The sequence below is a fragment of the Channa argus genome, chromosome 9 (assembly GCF_033026475.1).
Source record: "Channa argus isolate prfri chromosome 9, Channa argus male v1.0, whole genome shotgun sequence".
Lineage (NCBI taxonomy): Eukaryota > Metazoa > Chordata > Actinopteri > Anabantiformes > Channidae > Channa > Channa argus.
Window position 1 is genome coordinate 6,389,392 of NC_090205.1, and position 19,457 is coordinate 6,408,848.

A 19,457-nucleotide genomic window follows, 5' to 3' on the forward strand; every position below is an offset into this window, starting at 1 on the left:
AGGATTAAAAAAGCTGAGATGAGACATTAACACGGAAGAGCAAACTCCTAAACATCTAACATTACAGCAACTTGAGAGAGTGGAGAACTCCTCTGCTGGGAAAAAAGGGACAGCAGATCATGCTGTTTGATCTCAGACACACTATTTTTAAGCCCGACGGAAAAACTAATGTTGATACTGATCTGAGCCTAATCACCTCCCAAGATCAGGACAAACTGTGTGGAGAATAATGTCAGCTTCAACTCCAAAACCCACTCGCCTGCAATTTTGGATGCATACTAATGGGGTGGACATTGGATCAAGCTCCTGTGAATGTGTGAACGGGAATGTGATGCTGCATTGCCAAATTAATGCGACAAAACATGAGGCAAAGGAGACTGTGGCTGAGGACTAGGATGAGATCTTTTTGAACTCAGCTGAGATGTGGACTTTATTAGAGCTAATCTGCCAGATGCATCAATGTCTGTGTGTTGACCTTATTGCACGCTAATATTTAGGACTGAAATTAAATTAATTTAAATTAGCCAAAGCTCCTTAACTGATCACAGTTAAAAAAATAACGACAAGGTTTTCGGGGAACCTTGATAGAAATTACTGGATACAGAACAGATTAATGTCATCTTTAACCAATTTGGTTGGAACAGGGTCTAAAAGACATGTTGTTAGTTTTGAGGAAGCGATATTTGAACTTATCTCAGTGAGATCTATGGGTGAAAAGCAGTCTAAGATGGATTGGGGCCTTATTGAGGATTCTAGAGCTGTTGTATATGAAGATCTATCTGTAATATTTGTAGGGAGGATCTGGTAAATTTTTTCCCTAATGGCTACAATTTTAGTAGTAAAGAAAGTCATGAAGTCATTGCTGCTCAGAGTTAAGGGAAAACTAGGCTCAACAGAACTATGGCTCTTAGTCAGCCTGACTACAGTGCTGAACAGAAATCAGGGGTTGTTCTTGTTTTCTTCTATTAATGATGGATAATATGCTGTTCTGGCATCACGGAGAACTTTTTTGTACATTTTTAAACTGTTTTTTCAGGCTAACCGGGATTCTTCTAAATTAGTGGAACACCACTTCCTTTCTAACTTTCGTGACGCCTGCTTTAAGCTGTGCATTTGTGAATTCTACCATGGAGGTTGGCTCCTCTGATTCACTGCCTTCTTTTTCAGAGGGGCAACTGTATCTAGTATCTTACGCAGTGAGGCTGCAAATTCGTCAACTAAGTAATCAATTTGTACAGGAGTAAGATGGCTACTCACCATAGTATTGACACATGGTGGTGAAAAAGATGAGTTATAACTATGTTTAGGTCTAGGAATTATTGATAAGCTAGAATGGAAGATTGCTGCTACTCCTCCACCTCAGGCTGTGCTTCTAGGAACATAATTTAATTAATATGACTTGGGGGGGTTGACTCATTTAAACTGACATATTCTTCCTATTGCAACCAAGCTTCAGTGAGACAAAATAAATCAATTTGATGATCATTTATCAAGTCATTTACTAACAGAGATTTAGAAGAGAGAGATCTGATATTTAATAATCCGCATTTAATGGTTTTGGGTTTTGGTCCAGTATGAACAGTAGTCTTAACTTGAATTAGATTTTTATGATTAACTCCCCTTGTGTTCATTTTTGGTTTAAAAAGTTTAGGTGGTCATGGAACAGACATAGTCTCTATGGGGCAAAGAGCAGTGTGGTTTTCTGGGTGAAAAATTTGAATCCATAAGAGCTGCATTTTGTCTGCTGGATGCAGGAGAGTTGAGCACATAGAAGCCACAGGTGTTTTCAATGGTCAGTCAGACTCCGGAGACTGATATATGGTGTTTCTTCAGTACATGGGAAATGTGTGTGCGTCAGTAACAATGGAACAGGCCAGGAGAACCTGGCGTTTGTCCCAGAATTAAACATTTCCCAGCGACTCTGTTGAAAACAGTAGGGGCATAGAATTTTTGGCAAGAAAGAGGAAGAGAACAGGATATGATGTTTTTCCCTGAACTGTTGCTAAGGAGGAGAAAGATGGGAGAGTATTAGAGTCTTTTTGCCTTTTTGCCTGTCTGACTGATGCTTTATCCACAGCATTAACCATCTGCCTTCATACACCTGTACAGCTGGACTGAGGTCAGGTGACCCTGGAGGAGAAGGTCATCCCTGGTGGGCCGTAACAAACTCCCTGGCAGCATTAGCTGTGTGTATGAACCAGTGTGAATGTGAATTCAATAAAAGAGCCTAAAGCCAGTGCTTTAATATTCTTTCATGTTAAATATGATAAACCACACAGGCAAAACCATTAAAGTGTGTGACTGGACAAGTTGCAGGCTGTACTGTACTATACTGTCTAACCTGTTGCTGGTTGTATCCTGGTTGGTTATCACCAGTTTATAAGGTGCAGTTGTGCGCAGCCTCAGTAATTCGTCCTCCATGATTACGATGTCAGGGTGAGCAAGTTTCTGCATCAGCTTTCCCATGAAGGAACCGACTACAAACAGGACACAAATCACTTCCGTTAAACACTTTGGTGAACAATCTGCATCCACAAACCAAAGCTAAATACATTTATTAAAAAAAAAAAAAAACACAAGTCAACACACCCTCCAGCTACACACTAGTCTTTTTAGCCTTTAGCCAAAGTCAAGAGCAAAACACCACAAAGACAGGTAAAGGTGAGACTCACCTGAGGGACTGTGGAGGCGTCTCTGCGCTCCTCTGGCTTTACTGACCGGCCTCGGTGCTTAATGTTTTCTTCACTAAGCCTGAGTGCGAACTGTAAGGCAAACTGTGTGCTGAACCTTACTCTGCCTGTAAGGCTGAGCCTGGGAGTCCGAGCTGAGGGCAAACAAAAACTTCCAACACACACTAATCGTTTTACGCGCACACAAATCTTGCAGACGGAAGAGCAGTAGCAAAATTCCACCGATAATATCAGCACTTTCCAGCACTTTTACTTATAACCTAAGTGTTTTCTCAGATTATTAGACATTTACAGTCATTTTTTTGAGTGAATAAATTTTCACATTACACACACACAAATCCTTGTACACATACACATAATTTTGCTACTATTCTACTTCCATATACAGAGAAATCTAAAATGAAGCAGTTTTCCCTGCAGAGGAAAATGCAGAAATGCATTTTCTGATTAGTCTATTGTGTTTGTATTTATGTTAAAGACCTGTGTCATAATGCTACAAAATTAATGTGTTGTCTATTTTTTAGTCCTTTGTATGTGGCAGATTGAGCTGAATATGTTCAGGTAAATGAATCCAGGTTTATAAAAAAATTAAAAATAAATCTTATTTCCCAAATATTTGACCTCTAATTGACAGACTGACATGTTTGCTGGGTTGTATTATTAGGCATTACCATGTATTCAGAGTATCATCAATGTGGAAGAAATCACAAAAGTAGAAGTGTTGTTCTCATGGAGTTTTTACTTTGCATGAGATGATTTTTCAACAGAGAATATTATTGTATGTAAATGAAACAGGTGGTGCACAGGGACAAGATATATTACTGTAAATCAGACCTCGACCCAAAAGCAGAATGAGCACACAAACACACACAGGCTGAGTAAAGGAAGTAAATTAAGTTTAATTAGGACAATTGGAGAAAACAAAGGCTGACTGCTCAAACTAAAAACACCTCGCAGAGAGAAATATTAGTACAAAATACAACAAAAGGCCTCAGTGTGAGGGAGAATTCCAAAGATGCACAGACACAGAGTGCACTTTGAGGCAGGATTAAAAAGGTTCATACTAATCAGCAGCAAGTGCAGGCAGCTGTGCATCCATCCACAGCATCAGTCCAGGGTGAGACCATGACAGGGAGGAAGAGCAGCCACCTACAGAGGGAGACAGAGTTAGAACAATAATAAGCAAAGCACACAAACACACAGGCCTTGACAGAGCATATTCATGTTTTATATGAAACATTTCCATATGTATGATGTCAAAACATTTACCAGTGTTAGACGTTTTTCTCACAGATCCATTTCAGAGAATGTCCACATGGCACGTCATTCCACTTGTGACCTGTTTGAACTTTAATTTCTGCACAGTCTTCTCCATCAGTTGAATATTTAAGAAGATTATCGGGCTGCTTCACATCCCAGTATCTAACCAGTCAATGAACAAAAAAACAATCGTGAAATTGTGAATATCTGACATAAAAAGACTCTTGATGGTCTCTATGTTGATAACTTATTAAATGTTATGACAGCAGTGGTGCAGTCAGAGCCAACAGTACTGAAACAGACAGGAAGTGTGTCAGCAGTCATTCTAGCAGCTCTGAGAGTCTCCAGTCAGTGGTGTTCAGAGCCAAATCCTAACTGACACTGTGCAGGTGAAACAGTGTGAAAAGGTTGTCGGCTTCTATTTCTGTCAGTTTTGTTCCTCAGTAAAACCACGAAGGCCTTTATGAGCTCTTTCTAGAAACCTCTTTGTTTCAGTTGTGTTGGTCCAAACAAACATTTACAGAGATATTTGGATTTAAAGAAGGTGAAGCACATTTCTGTCTTACCTAAAAGTCTGTAGAGATCCATCGACCCATTTCCAGGTTCCCTCTTCAGCTATGTCAGTTAAACCGATCCATGCTGTCTGATTGGTGAATCCAGAGAGAAATTCCTGTTCAATACAGAGACAGAATTCCACAGTTTTTAAGTTCTAGTTTTAACCACATTACATCTTCACATGTGTGTTAGGGCAGAGACAGATTACACACACTTTTAAAATAAAAACTAGTGTAAACGTATCAGATAACAAATTGAGATCCACAACAACCACATAAGCTAAAAAGTTGGAGTTATTCCATTTATGTTACGATGGATTCAGAGAACAGTCAAATGCTAAAATATCTTCCTAATATAAAATTACAATTATTAAATTGGCTTATTGCCAAGAACAACAACTTAGAAGCTAGAACTGAAACCTTTTGACTATAACTAGATTCAGGCACAAAAACAAGACAGTAACTGTCTTGCTCTACAGTCTGTCTCTGGTCCAACACAGTGAGAGACACAGACAGACAAGGATTCACACTCACATTCACACCTACTGGAAATTTAGAGTGACCAGTTAAGAAACATGGGAGGAGGAAACCAGAGTGGTAAAGATCATGGGGGGAACTCATTCTGACCTCCTCCCTACAAAGACAATGTCAACTTTAAATTACCCATTTCCCACTAGTCTTAGTCGTGCTAACGTGCTTGTAGGTGGTTCTGCAGAAATGGCCTTTTATGTCCTTTAATCAGTCTTCATTCCTTATTCAGCCACACACACATGGACACACACACATGCTGTACCTGTTCTTCTGCACTGGTTACGATCACCAGATCTGCTCCTTTATTCTGGCAGTCCTCTCTGGCCTTTGTCCACGAACCAGACTCAGTGGAGAGAAAATAAAAGGACCGGCTGAACATTGTCCATCCTGCAGGACAAGTTTTTCCTGTAACATATAAGACAGCAGACAATAGAAGTCAGTCAAGACAAACTCCACCTGTTGCCAAAGAAAGACAGTGTGAGGTAAAACATGCAAATGTGGCACAGAGGTGTTTTTAGTGTCTGACTCGTGTTTAGAATCACAGAAACATGACCTCAACATGTTAACATTAGTTCATTAACTTACACAAACATTGTTTGTGCAAACATAAGTTTGTCTAAATGGACTTGAATCTAATATGGAAAATACAGTTGAATTCAATCTTTATTTATATAGAGCTTTAAAAACCACCAGGAGTTTTAAAGCTCCAAAGTGCTTTACAGCAGATAAACTGTCATTTGCCTTGTCCCTTACTGTCCACACTCACTGGTCAAACTCTCAAGTCTGTCTCGGTCTTTAGTCATTTCAATGAGTCTGGATTTCAGCTGATCCTTTTCTTTAGTTACGTTAGATATTTGGGCATCTAGCTGATCCTTCTCTTCAGTTAGGGAAGATATTTCCACATCTTGCTGGCCTCTCTCTGCAGTCAGGAAATTAATTCTAGCAGTCAGTCGGCGTCTCTCTTCAGTCAGGGAAGACATATTGTTCCTGCTGTCCTGGAGACTCTTATTCATGTTGGCCTCCATAGCTTTCCCACTGTTTACTGTGTTATGGTCTAAAAGATAATAAAGAATGTGTGAATGACAAGCATCATATAATACAATTCACCTTATTTCCTACAGTGAACTAATGCTCCATATGTTCCATAGATTATTTCTAGTAAATTCTTACACTTGTAAACATGGTTCTTAGTGTTTTATTAGTCTCATGAAACATCAAACAAATCAATGTGCTGTAGAAATGTATGACAAAACTTGAATAGCTACATGTATTTTAGCTTTGTCTGTTTAATTAATGTTGTAATTTTACATTTTAAAAAGCAATTTTAATTTTTTTTATTAAAGTTTTAAAATTTAAAAAAGAAAAACTGAAGCAATAGGTAACAATATCAATAAACAGTAATATTTGAATGTTTAGAACTAAATGTTAGAATTTAACTTGTGTGTATTTGTATTTTAGCTTTGTGTATTTTATTTAGTGTTGTTTGTACAATTGTCTCAAAACACATTTATCCAGATTTAACACAAAAAACATATTAAGCTTGAACTTCATAGTCTTATATCATTCAGAGTAGCATAATGCTCCTTATAAGAACAAATTAAATGTTAATTTATGAAAACCAGACTCACAGTGGAGATTGAAGATGAAGAGTCCAGTCAACAGGAAAACACTCAGCAGCCCCAGACAGAAAACCACAGCTCTATAAATTCTCCTCTCTGAGCTCCAAAGATCTGAACAGAGAAAAGACCAGTGAATACAGTCAATGGTTTCATAGTAAGACCAGATAATATCAGATTTATTCCCACTCAGTCTGTAAGCATCTATGTCTGACTGAACATTCTTACCTCTCTGAGTTGTTTTTGATCTTGAGAGAAAAGACCTGTCATTTTTAAATTTCATTTGTATTTCCTCCATTGATAAGGTGGTCAGCTCTTACTAGAAGCTCAGCTCTGCAGTACAGACTGCAGTAAAATGTAAATGAAGAAAGTTGGTTTCAGTTTTTGAGGAAGCTGAGCTTAAGAGGAAATGAATCATTTTGAGGGCCAAATCTTTATGAAGCAGTATTTTAAGACACATTTTAAGACACTGAATTATAACGAGGAGTTTAGTACAATATGGATGAGAGGAGGTGGCAGACAGAATATGTTGGTCAAACTGACATCCACCATGTATAACACCTCCCACCCCCTGCTTCACACTGTGGAGGCTCTGAGCAGCTGCTTCAGCACAAGATTGTTACACCTCCAGTGTATGAAGAAGCGCTATCGCAGGTCGTTCCTCCCCTCAGCTATCAGACTGTACAACACGTGTGTACGGTTATTATGGGAGAAACTCATGTGTCTGTTGTGAAACTTTTTTGTGCTCTATTTGTTTAGGTGAGGGGAAATATCTTTGACTTAATGTGTGGAGCGATATCTGGTGCTTTTCTTTTTACTGCTGGAACACTGGAATTTCCCCATTGTGGGATCAACAAAGTCTTATCTTAGCTTTTTGGTCAAAACCAAGTTTGATTAGGAGAGATGGCCTCCATCCAAAACAGTTAAGACAGATACTGCTGTATTACAGTCACTGAGGAAGTAACAGTAAGAACAGCAGAATGTTCTGCAATATTCTCAGTGAAGTAAATATGAGTTTAAGAAGCTTCACAGATGGTGTCAGACTCAAATTAACCAACTGATGATAATGAACATCACTGATTTGTTAAAAAACATAATAATAAAGTTTATTTACATAGCACATTTGAAATGTGCACTAAAGTGCTTCACAAGCAGATACAAATATTAAACATCAAAAATGCATAAGTCAAAACGATACAAAGGATAAAAGGGCAATTTTAAAACAAGCAAAAATAAAATGTGAAGGACACCAATAAAAGAAGACAATACTGATAAACTGTCCATTTACTGCTGAAGGGTGAATGCAACTTTAAATAGCTGTGTACTAAGCATAGATTTAAAAGACTATTAATGTGTAGAACAAGTGGATCCTCACACTGGTTTACACAGTTACACAGCACAGAAACTGGTGAGAAAGAGCCGTACGCTACACTTACTGTCTCAGACACAAGATACCAAAGACTTTTTGTGGAATAATATCTGACTTTCTAAAAGCACATGTTACTACTGCTGAAGCTTTTTCTCACAGATCCAGTTTTTAAAAGCATCACATGGCTGATCGTTCCAATTATTTCCTATTTTCCTGCCCGTTAGGATGTGTGCACAGTCTTCCTCACCCCACTTTATGTCTCCACCACCGTTGTCAGGCTGATTTTCCGCCCACGGTCTAAACAACAAGAAAAATGAAGATTAAAATGAAGCAAAAGTAGCTGTTTCTTATTTCTTTACATCTGTCTGACTAAAGGCACCTAATTAAAAACAGAAAACTTCTGCTAAAGTGCAATTTAGATATATCTAGTATACTTCCATTCATTCATGATAAATGTATTTCAAGTGAGCTACAGTTCATGTACTTACAATGTACTTATAGTCTACTAATGATGTACAATTAATACAAATAAAAATCTACTAAAATACACTTAAGTGGACTTGACTCTAAAGTGTATTCAAATACATTGTTTTATATTGTTATAATATTTATATTGTATATTGAAACAGGACATGAAAATCCACTTAAATTAAACTTGAACTTAAAGCATTTAAAGCAGCTCAATACGTGAACTAGTCAGGGGTTAAACTGGGCCGGAGCTTCGTCCTCTTCATCACATTGTTGGCATTTTGTTTTGAACTTAGCTCATTTTGGATTTTAACTTAGTGTTTAAAATACAAACAGATTTTTCTCTGTCAGTAAATCAGACTAATGTCCACAAAAATGTATTTCTTAGTGAATTTTCTACTTTTACACAAGTGCATCTTCAGGCTACTTGAATATTGAGTTTACAGATGCTACTGTACGCCTACCATTGCAGGACACTGTAGCTACTGCAGAGCAAAGATATGTTTGTTTTTCTCTATTCATATGATTCACACTGAAATTCTTTCAGTAAGGTGCTGGTTCAAAAGGATGCTACTGTTACAGGCTACAGTTTGTGCTGCTGAAAATAATTTAGGTCCAACCTCAGAGTCAGTGAAGATCCATCAATCCATTTCCAGGTGCCTTCTTCTTCACTGTCAGTCAAACCAATCCAGGTTACTACAGTGAAGTGTGAGATGAATTTCTGTATGAAAGCAAAAACAAATTATTAAAAAGTTAGTGTTCACTTTTACCTTTGTCATTGACCTGAGTGTCCTAAAACATCCAAACTGTACCTGTTCTTCAGCACTGTCTATCACAACTAGATCTGCTTCTCTGTCTTTGCAGTCCTGTCTGCCTCTTTTCCAAGAACCAGAGTCATACGAGATGAAGTAACAGGAAAAATTGAACATGTGCCATCCTGCAGGACATGTTTTCTCTGGAACATATATTAAAAATGTAAAACATACTTAATCAGAATTGGTTTACAAATATTGACAGTGTGTGTGAATAAGAATTTAGACTTAAACTTTCTTTTGATCGCAACAGGCACCAACCAGCTAAGAGCGGCCGCTTCCACATTGAAGCCTGTAAATGTGGTCCACTCGGATTCCATGTCCCCAGCCTCCCCCGGAATGCAGGAGAAAGTACTCTGAGGTGGAAGGCAATGATCTGATAGACAGAGGCCTCAACCAGGTGTTCCCAGCACTCCCTAAATACACGTTTGCGTTTACCAGGTCAGTCCATTAGCCTCCCCCATCCCCTGATCCAACTCACCACCAGGTATTAATGGTTAACAGCTCTGCATTACTGTTCATCCAAGTGTCTAATACAAACAGTCTCAAATCTAATGATACACCCACAGAGTCAATCATTGACCTGAGGCCTAAGGTGTTCTGGTACCAGGTACACTTGTGACCAACCCTATGCAAAATCATGGTGTTTGTTATGTCCAACCCATGATTAGCACTGAAGTCCAATAACAAAGCACCACTCAGGTTGAGATCATGGAGGCCATTCCTACAATCACTTTCCTCAAGGTTTCTCCATCATTGCCCACCTGGGCATTGAAGTCCTCCAGAAGAACTATGGACTCCCAAGGTGGTAACTTCAAGGACCCAACCCAAAGTCTCCAAGAAGGCTGGATACTCTGTAGTGCTTTATGGTGTATAAGCACAAACAACAGCCAGAGCCTCCCCCTCACGTATAGGTGACCCTCTCATTCATTCACCAGGGAGTATTCCAACAAAGCAGCACTCAGCCAGGGACTTGTGAGTATCCCCACATTTGCCTCACACCTCTCACTCTGGGCAACTCCAAAAAAAGAAATGAGTCCAACTACTCTCTAGAAGTTTGGTTCCAGAGACAGTGCTATGTGTAGAGGTAAGCCCCACTATATCTAGTTGGTATCACTCATCCTCTCACAGCAACTCCAGTTCACTTCCCTGACAGAAAGGTGGAATTCCATCTTCCTAGACCTAGCTTCCAAAGCACTGAATGGAAGCACTGAATGGAAGTGGGATGGGATTGCAATGGGAGGTAGTACAACTTAAAAAGTGAGAGAGACTGTCAATGACTTGGGGGAGTCCACCACTGTGATTCTCAGAGGGGAAGCATGTCTCAATCCTTGAAAACATTAAAGGTCTTATCCCATACTGCCTACACCTACTTACTCTGAAGCCTGTTCAGTTCCTCTGCTGTTTTATTGAGTCTGGTATTCAGCTGGTCTCTCTCTTCAGTCAGTGAAGACAGTTTGGTCTTACAGTTCTGGAGAAGCTCAGTCAGGTTGGTTTTGATGGTGGAAAGTTCTGCTGCTGAGTTATAATCTGAAACCACATGAATTCATATTATGAAATACTACTTACTATTTAGCCAGGTCAGATGTTTTCCCCCAAACTTTAAAATAAATTGATGCCCATGATTTAAGTTCCATATTCTAAATATCTTCAGCACAATCTTACACTTTTACTCCTACAGCACATTAAGTGGATTTTCCTCTTATGCCCAGTTTAAAAAAGCATCAAACAAACAGTGGTTAACCAGGGGGTCCTAGAAAAAGAAGTGTAATGAGGCTCCTCAGTAGCAGTGGAGCACAGTATAGAGCCTTTACAGGGGGTTTAAGGGGATTTGTTGCTGACTTTGCCAAATGTGCCAAAATGAGGGGCCACTGGGGCCTTTTCCTCATTTTTGGTGTAAAGTTTAATTTTTCATATTTTCCCTCTTTTTTGGTCTGATTGTGCATGTTACTCTAAGCAATGCAACACCGATACCATATTATTAAAATAAGACAAATTAATTTCAAGTTGTTGGTTTTTTATTTCTATAACTAATTTTTTTTTTTTTTACTTTGATTGTAATGCTGCATTCCACAGCTGAGAAAAAGCTAACAGGGATTAATTTGCAACCCTGTTACTGCAACTATAGTAACAGGGTTGTATCTTACTTACTTCACTCAAAAGAGGCAGTATATTAAAATTAAATATGTATGCAAACTTTAGATTCATCTACATTTTTTTAAATGTATTAATATATTTTCCAGAATGAAACGTTGCTGTGGTTGACAGTAATTTTTTGTCACATTTATGTGATGATCTACAATCCAAATTAATGTATCCATTCAACCCTGTTACTCTAATTTAACCCTGTTACATATAATTTAAAAAAAAAACTGTCTGAAACTAATTTCTAAGCTCATGAGGGTTTCACCTATTGTTCATTTTAATAGTTTGAATGATTATATACATGATGTATTTGAGCTTGAAAATAAATATTTAAATTTGTAAAGAAAAGTGTGTGACTAAAAATTAGTGGGATTGGTTTCAAAATTTGCCTAAATTAATGTGAGTCAAGACTTATTTGAAATTAAATGAGTATTTAATGAAAATGTATTTCTTTAATGGTAAATGATTTATTACACAATATTTTAAAATATACCTTTTTCAGGTTCCTAAGTATTCATAACAGGGTTGCACAACAAATAAAACACCTTAATAAAAAGTAAAAAGTATTGTCTGAGCTGGATGAATCAAATTGTTTGATGGTTTAATACCTATTTATTCTTAATTCATAACAGAAAGCTAAAATATAAGGTCAGTTTTCCAAAAGTGTTGCTTAAATTGTCCTCTAATTCTGGAACGACCCACAAATATTCATAACAATTATTGTACATTAGCTTTCAGACTTTCACACAAAGTAAAAGAACCCCTTTCCTGAGCAGGCTTACACATGTTAGAGTTGGAACCGTGTTTCTAGTTGTCACCGTTTAGGACTAGTAGTGTGCCAAAAAAGGTACGGAAGAATTTGGAATAATAAACTAGAATGGGCATTTACTACAGAAAATGCATATTATTGCTCAAAAGCCAGCCGCTGCAGCCATCGCCAAATCTGCAGCTCTGAACATTGTAGAAGCGACAGCACATGAACAAAATAAAAATCATTTGCAGTACACCCAGCAGAGTTATAGAGCCAACGCCGTAACATGGAATGCACTTCATCATGGGGCAGCTGTCCACAAAGTTTCATCATGTTACCATGTGTAGTTTTTGAGATACTAAACTAAACTACTTAGAAGTGACAGCACATGAAACAATCAAGTTTTCAATTGCTATTCACCAACTCTCCAGCAGATGGCAGCCTGTCCAAAGGAATCAACTGTTGCCATCTTGCCCTCTCCACACTAAGGAAGTTCTGAACATATGATGACAAAAACATAAGCACATAGCACCCCCTAGTGGAGAACCGATGTGAAATCGGACACGTGTGTTCAGGACATGAGTAAAGTTTGCATTAGCTGCAAAAAAAATAAATAAAATAAAGACTAAAGGCGTTGTACCATATAGAAGTGAAAAGGAAACACTATGACATTATTATTACAAACCGTCACAAACCACGTGTGCTGTTTCACTTGATTGACAAATGTCTTAATGCTCCTCAGACTGTCTATTTTGAGTCCTCTAATGAATCTTGTGAAAACTTTTTGCATTTGTTTATTAATAAGGTCTCTATCTCAAAGGCCCAAATCTCACTGGTTGACTTTGACCCATCAGTCCACTCCTTTATCCTCTGCTGTCTTTCATCAGTTTGAGCCTGTCACCGTGTTACAGGTTAAGGAGATTGTTGGACATTTGAAGACCTCAGGTTCACCTTGTGATGCTCTTCCCTCCCGACTTTTTAAAGAGGTTTTTCATACTTTAAAGCCATCTGTTCTCACCATTATAAATGGCAGTCTAACCTCTGGGGTGGTCCATAAAAATTTAAACATGCCGTAGATCTTAGAGAAAATTGTTTATAGTCAGATAATAGCATTTTTAAATCAGCACAGCCTTGAGGCTTTCCAATCTGGTTTTAGAATGAATGTTTGAGTGTTTTTTTGCTAGGCTTAATGACATTTTTCTAGCCTTTAATTCTGGTGACTGTGTGGTCCTTGTACTACTCAATTTAACGGCTGCGTTTGAAACAGTGGACCATGATATCTTAGAACAGTGGCTCGGTATAAAGGGCATGACTCTTGACTTCAAGTCCTCTTCTGCTCCTAGTGGGACTGCCCTGGTAGACTTGGGACACTTGGCTGAATATGCCAAATCTGAAATTATTAACCTTTAAAATGAATACTGACCTGAAGCTTGAAAGCCAGATCCGGTCATTTGTTAAGTCTAGTTTCTATCACCTGAGGCAGCTGACCAGAGTCAAACCCACAAGCACACAAAGTAAAAGCACTCCTCTCCTGACCAGGCTTAAAATATTACAGTTGGAACCATGTTTTTAGCTGTCAGTGTTTAGGACAAGTAGTGTGCCAAAAAACATACGGAAGAATCCGGAATAACAAATAATGGAAACAAGAATGTGATTCACACTAATAATGTCAGTGAATAAGTGAAGGTGAAGTTCCTGTTTGTCTGGTGCTGAACAGCTGAAAGCACTTTTCCTCCTGAACTTTATGAGTTTTTGAAGTATTGACATTTAAATGAAAATACGTCTAAAACTCATAAAGTAACTCTGGTATTAACTTATAAAACACAGACTCACAGTGGACACCGAGGACGATGAGTCCAGCCACCAGGAAAACACTCATCAGCCCCAGACAGAGACCAATAGTTTTATAAAGTCTCCTGTCTGAGCTCCTGGGACCTGAACAGAAAAAGACCAGTAAACACAGTCTTAGATCAGAAATAACATATGATTAAAACAGATTTAATCTCCACTCAGCAACTAATTAAACATTCTTACCTGTGTGATTTGTTGAAGGACTTGAGCGAACAGACTTGTCATGTTCAACACTGACATATATTTCCTCCATTGATCACAGGTTTGTTAACTGCCTCCGAGCTCTGGTCAGCTTTGCAGCACAGTACATGTAAATGAGAAAGACATTTTGGTTTCAGATACTAAGAACCCTGAGCTTTAGAGGAAGTTTGTGTGGTTTTGATGGTCAGCAATAAGAAGCGTGCTCATGAGAAGACACACTAAAATACATGTGTTGTTAACAACCCAGCTACAAAAACACAACAGACTTTGACTGTGTGTGTTGCTGCACGTGAGACATTTCTATTGAGTCTTTCTGTCTCTGCTGAATTTGAACTCTTGGGCAAAGAGAAGAGCACGATTGTTGTCTGTTTGATCCATCTCTCTGCACTTATGTCCATGAACCTGTTTGTCTTCCAAATCAGAGCAGTGCAGATTTTTTGGATTATCACCTTGAACACTGTTGTTCTTTTCTTTGTGTGTGGCAAAGTGAGCTGACTGTGTTTCAGTACAAGACTAAATTAAATCCCACTTATCCTCTAATCCTCAGAAAGCAAAGTAGAGGAATTGCAATGTGTGGACACACACTGTTGTGAAGCGCACCGCTGGGCTTCTAACGGGCAGATGACATTTGCATCTGTGAGCACATGACTGCTGGTGGATGGCTGAGAAGCACATGTTGCAGCAGAGATGCAGGTTGCACACAGCTTAGCTCAAGCAGCACTGGCCCCACTGGAACCAGCAAACATAAAGAAATAAAACATTTGAATTATTGTTAATTAATCAACTGTTTCTTTGAATGTCTCAATTGTTTTGTACATACGTGGACACAACTTAAATGCTTAATTGCTCTACTTCATTCCCTTGTGGTTGTTCTTTTTCTTCTCTGTGTCTTTCAGCAGGTGTCTTCAGCTTTGGAGCTGTGTGTTTCCAATGTGTAGTTACTGACTCTGTCAAAGCTGTAAATGATCTAAACCAATTCCAGACCACCAACATTTTTTCTGTAAAAAGCTTCACTCGTCTTATCCTTACGTATGCTCACCTTCTTTTTATTGATTTTAATTCTGCATTTGATACAATACGACCTTATCTAATACTTAAGGAATTAGGACAGATGACTGTAACTTTTTTTTTATTAATTTGTGTTTCTGTTTTCTAACCTGATCAGTACTGGTGTTGCTCAGGGGAGTGTGAGCTCTACATTGCATAAAAACAGATGTGTGAAGAGAAATGCTTTCAATCAGATACTGAGGGTTCAAGATAACACTGCTATTTTCAGGCTCTGACACAGAGAGGAAGATATGTCGATACACCACATTATTACCAAAAGAGTTTATGAAATAGTGCAGCTCCCACCATCTCATGGTCAGAGATCATTGTAAAGTCAGGTTATACTGGTAATATTGTAATATATGTATGCTTTTGTATACATATAACACAAAAATCATCAAAGTATTAAAAATCTGTCACCTCCCTTAAGATAGAAGTGCAACCTGACATAGGATGTTTGTCATGTTTAACTTTTTCTTATTCAGATTTGGAAGAACAACAACCTTTAGTGTCATTGAGCATATAAATGTATTGCACATCCATAAATGTCTTTAAGTTTGTACAATGACATGTCACTCTAGTAAAGTGACATCAGTTTAGGACACGGTTGTGGAAATGAATAGAAAACACAGTCCCATTTATTCTACCCAACCTGATGCAGCTTTGTCATTTCCTTCTTAGTTCCTGGAAAGAACAGTGGCACAAAGGTTTCACAGTTCAGAATAAATGTACAGAAGTTGAGGGGCCGGGGTGGGCTGGGCTGTTACACAGCTACAAAAATAAAACAGACAGTGACTTTGTGTTTGTTGTAAATATAAATCCTGCACTTGAGATATTGTGACTTCCTGTCTCTGCTGTGTATGTGTCTGACAAAGTGTACTGACTGAGTTTCAGTACAGGGTTAAATTACCTGAGGTCTCTTAAATTAAATTCCTCTTAATCCTTGAACATTTGTCTTCCTCCACTTTTACAATGGAAGTTTGACCCACTATTGTTACCTGCTAAATATTTTTCTGATATATTAGAAGTGTCACGGTTATATAAGTAAGATTCTCTATAACCTTCATCCACCGCCAGAAGCCCTGAGAGCGGACATGTGAGCTTCAGAACTGGACCACAGAGCGATGGATAAAGGGGGCCAGGTCTGGTTGTTTGCATGTGCATCACTTACTCAGGAAAAGATGCTACCAGGATGCACTATGGCAGAAAGGGAAGCTGGCAGAAGCAGTGTGATGCTCCTGACAATGTTCTGGAGGGAAACCTTACGTTCTGCCATTCTTGCAGATGTTACTTTGACAAGGTACCACCTACATAAATGCTGTTTCTGAGCTGAAGTACACGGAAACCGTATTTCCTAATGTCTGTGGTCTCTTTTAGTGGTCTCTGCCACACTGCAAAAAATGGTTCAACAATTGTTTGAGGAAAACACTGAGTTTGAGGTATTGACTTGGCCTCCAAGTTCTATAAATCTCAATGTAAACGAGCATCTGTGGGATGTGCTGGAAAAACAAGTCAGATCCATGGAGGCCTTGGAACTTATCAAGCATCTGTTACTGAGGGCTTAGTGCCAGATAACTTCAGGGGTCTAGTGGAGTCTGTGCTTCGATGGGTCAGGTCTGTTTTGCTTTTCTTCTCATGGTAGTAATTCAATTTTTGATTAAAGTATTTAACTCCTGTTCGGTCTCGGTTACCCAGAGCTTAAGGTTGTGCAGCAATAGAACGTTCACAGTCCACATTACCGGAAAAAGTTAGTGTTCACATTTACCTTTGTCATTGACCTCAGTGTCCTAAAACATCCACACTGTACCTGTTCTTCAGCACTGTCTATCACAACTAGATCTGCTTCTCTGTCTTTGCAGTCCTGTCTACCTCTTTTCCAAGAACCAGATTCAAGGGAGATGAAGTAACAGGAAAAATTGAACTTGCTCCATTCAGGACACGTTTTCTCTGGAACATTTATTAATAATTTAAAACATACTTAATCAGAATTGGTTTACAAATATTGTCAGTGTGTGTGAATAAGAAATTAGAAAATTGATCAGCTGTTGTAGATCACATACATCCTCAGATGTACACAACCTTTAGATGACTTGTAGAACTTATACTACTATAGGTACTATATTTACACTGTGTGTGTATCTACTGTCATTAGACAAACTCTGCAGCTTGTTCAGCTCTTTAGTCATTGCAGTGAGTCTGACATTCAGCTGGTTTCTCTCTTCAGACAAATTGGACAGTTTCTTATCACTGGCCTGGAGACACTGGGTCAGGTTGTCTTTCATAACGGAAAACTCTGCAGCTGAGCCAGCGTTCAAGTTAGGATCTGAAACAGATAAAATTCATCTTATTTTTTGGTTATGACAAGTTTAAAATATTTCTCAATTTTTATGTTTGCAGTTACTATAATTACATCTTTCAGAATTAAAGCACCTATAGTAGCCAAAGATTTGAACGTGTGCAAAGCAAAAACACTTCAAAATGCAGCATAAAAACTGCTGCACAGTTTGAGCCAAATCATGTGGACAACAAAATTATATAAATTACGTTGGACAATCCTAATTTTATGTTCCATCCTTGAAACAAGTGTTTTTAATACAGTTTATATCATCAAATTATATCAGTACAATGTTTTACATGTGATATTGTTTAGTTACTCAATATAATGGGAATTTTAAACACAAAAGCAGCATAAAGACGAGAAAACAGCTCAAATCTAACAGTGGGTTAAAAACTGCCCGTGAACCAGACTCACAGTAAACAACAAAGCAGAGTCCAACCAGCAGGAAAACAATCAGCAGCCCCAAAGAGAGAACAACAGCTCTATAAAACACACACACCTTGGTAGGTTCTTTGCTTTAGAAACAATTTATATAATCCAGTCTAAAGCATTTTAATCTGTCGACAGCAGAGGGCTTAGCAACATCCTGTTGAGTAACGTACTGTAGACCATCGTTGTTGCTTTGAGCCTCCTGATTACTCACTTGGTGGCTTAGTTAAGGACTGCAACATAAAGGGTTGTCAGGACTAGGTATGTTCATATATGATATAAAGTGAACTGATGAGACCGACAAGGTGAGTAAGACACAGTCACAACTTAGTGGAGGTCTAAATCATTGCAGAAAATATATGCAAAAAGGTTGAATTAGATGTCACAACCTGCCAAAAAATTTCTATAGACACATGACAAGATGGTTGATCTTTGAACTTTTTTCTGGAAGCTGTTATTTTGGATTCTCCAAAACCCTAAAGCCCAGCAGAGAATCCAGGAGCAGGCAGCACAATAAGGCACGTGACAAAGCAACAGGAAACAAAGACAAACAGGCAAAAGACTGAGGGGTTTAAAAGGTCAGGAGAGCAGGTGAAACTAATCAGGACAAACGAAGTAGATAAAGAAACCAAACAGACTATGAACAGGAAGTGGCACAGGAGGGTCAACAAAATAAAAGCCAAGCTCAGAAAAACAGGGACAAACTAAAGGCAGGGACAGGATCGTGACAGTATACTGAGCATAGATTTAAAAAGACTCTTTATCTGTTGCAAATACAAAAAACACCTCAGTTATAAAATGGAGATGAAACAGATAGATCCTCACAGTTTTACATCGTTAGAAACTGTGGTGGGAAAAACACCAAAGAAACTTTGCAGAATATCTTACTTTCTATACCTAATTTACTGCCAAGACTTTTTCTCACAGATCCAGCCCATTGAAGATTCACATGACACATGACTCACCCCACTTTATGTCTTCACCACCCTTGTCAGGTTGCTGCTCCTGAAACAAAAGAATCTCTGACGGGACTACCAGTTTAAAATGAAGTAGCACTTAATTTAGATATACTTAGTATACTTTAGATGTAGCCACAGAAAGGGATGGTCTGATGCTGTGTCAGTTTATCACTGTTACGCTAGATCTTTTGTGCAGTGGGATGTCATGCGATCACGCTATATCTTCTGTAGGTGGCAGGAATGAGGGGGGCAAAACATTAGAACCACCTCTTCTTAGAATTAACTCCAGTACGACTCCACTACTCACTTTGACCTCAATAATAAACACACAGTAGAATTATCACCTTTCTCGCAGTTCCAACTTAAAAATAGAGAAATGATAACCTTGGTAATGTAGAACTCATGGCACAGCTGCTGTATTGCTGCATTAAATTGC

The 19,457-nt window shown here is 38.4% G+C and overlaps 1 protein-coding gene across 2 annotated transcripts in view; it reads right to left on the reverse strand.

Moving 5' to 3' along the window:
- LOC137132655 (CD209 antigen-like protein C) overlaps positions 1 to 7,361 on the reverse strand; it is a 31,542-nt gene extending 24,181 nt beyond the window's left edge. Inside the window, exons 1-7 of one of the 2 annotated variants that reach the window (XM_067515467.1) lie at positions 6,880 to 7,361; positions 6,664 to 6,765; positions 5,802 to 6,089; positions 5,298 to 5,440; positions 4,517 to 4,620; positions 3,960 to 4,112; positions 3,410 to 3,839 (exon numbers count right to left, since the gene is read on the reverse strand). In XM_067515467.1, coding sequence (XP_067371568.1) covers positions 3,965 to 4,112; positions 4,517 to 4,620; positions 5,298 to 5,440; positions 5,802 to 6,089; positions 6,664 to 6,765; positions 6,880 to 6,949 — 855 coding nt within the window. In that variant the 5' untranslated portion in view covers positions 6,950 to 7,361 and the 3' untranslated portion in view covers positions 3,410 to 3,839; positions 3,960 to 3,964. Of the gene's footprint in view, positions 1 to 3,409; positions 3,840 to 3,959; positions 4,113 to 4,516; positions 4,621 to 5,297; positions 5,441 to 5,801; positions 6,090 to 6,663; positions 6,766 to 6,879 lie in introns of those variants that run through there. The other variant, XM_067515468.1, reaches the window with a different exon arrangement.
- Positions 7,362 to 19,457: the final 12,096 nt, after the last annotated feature.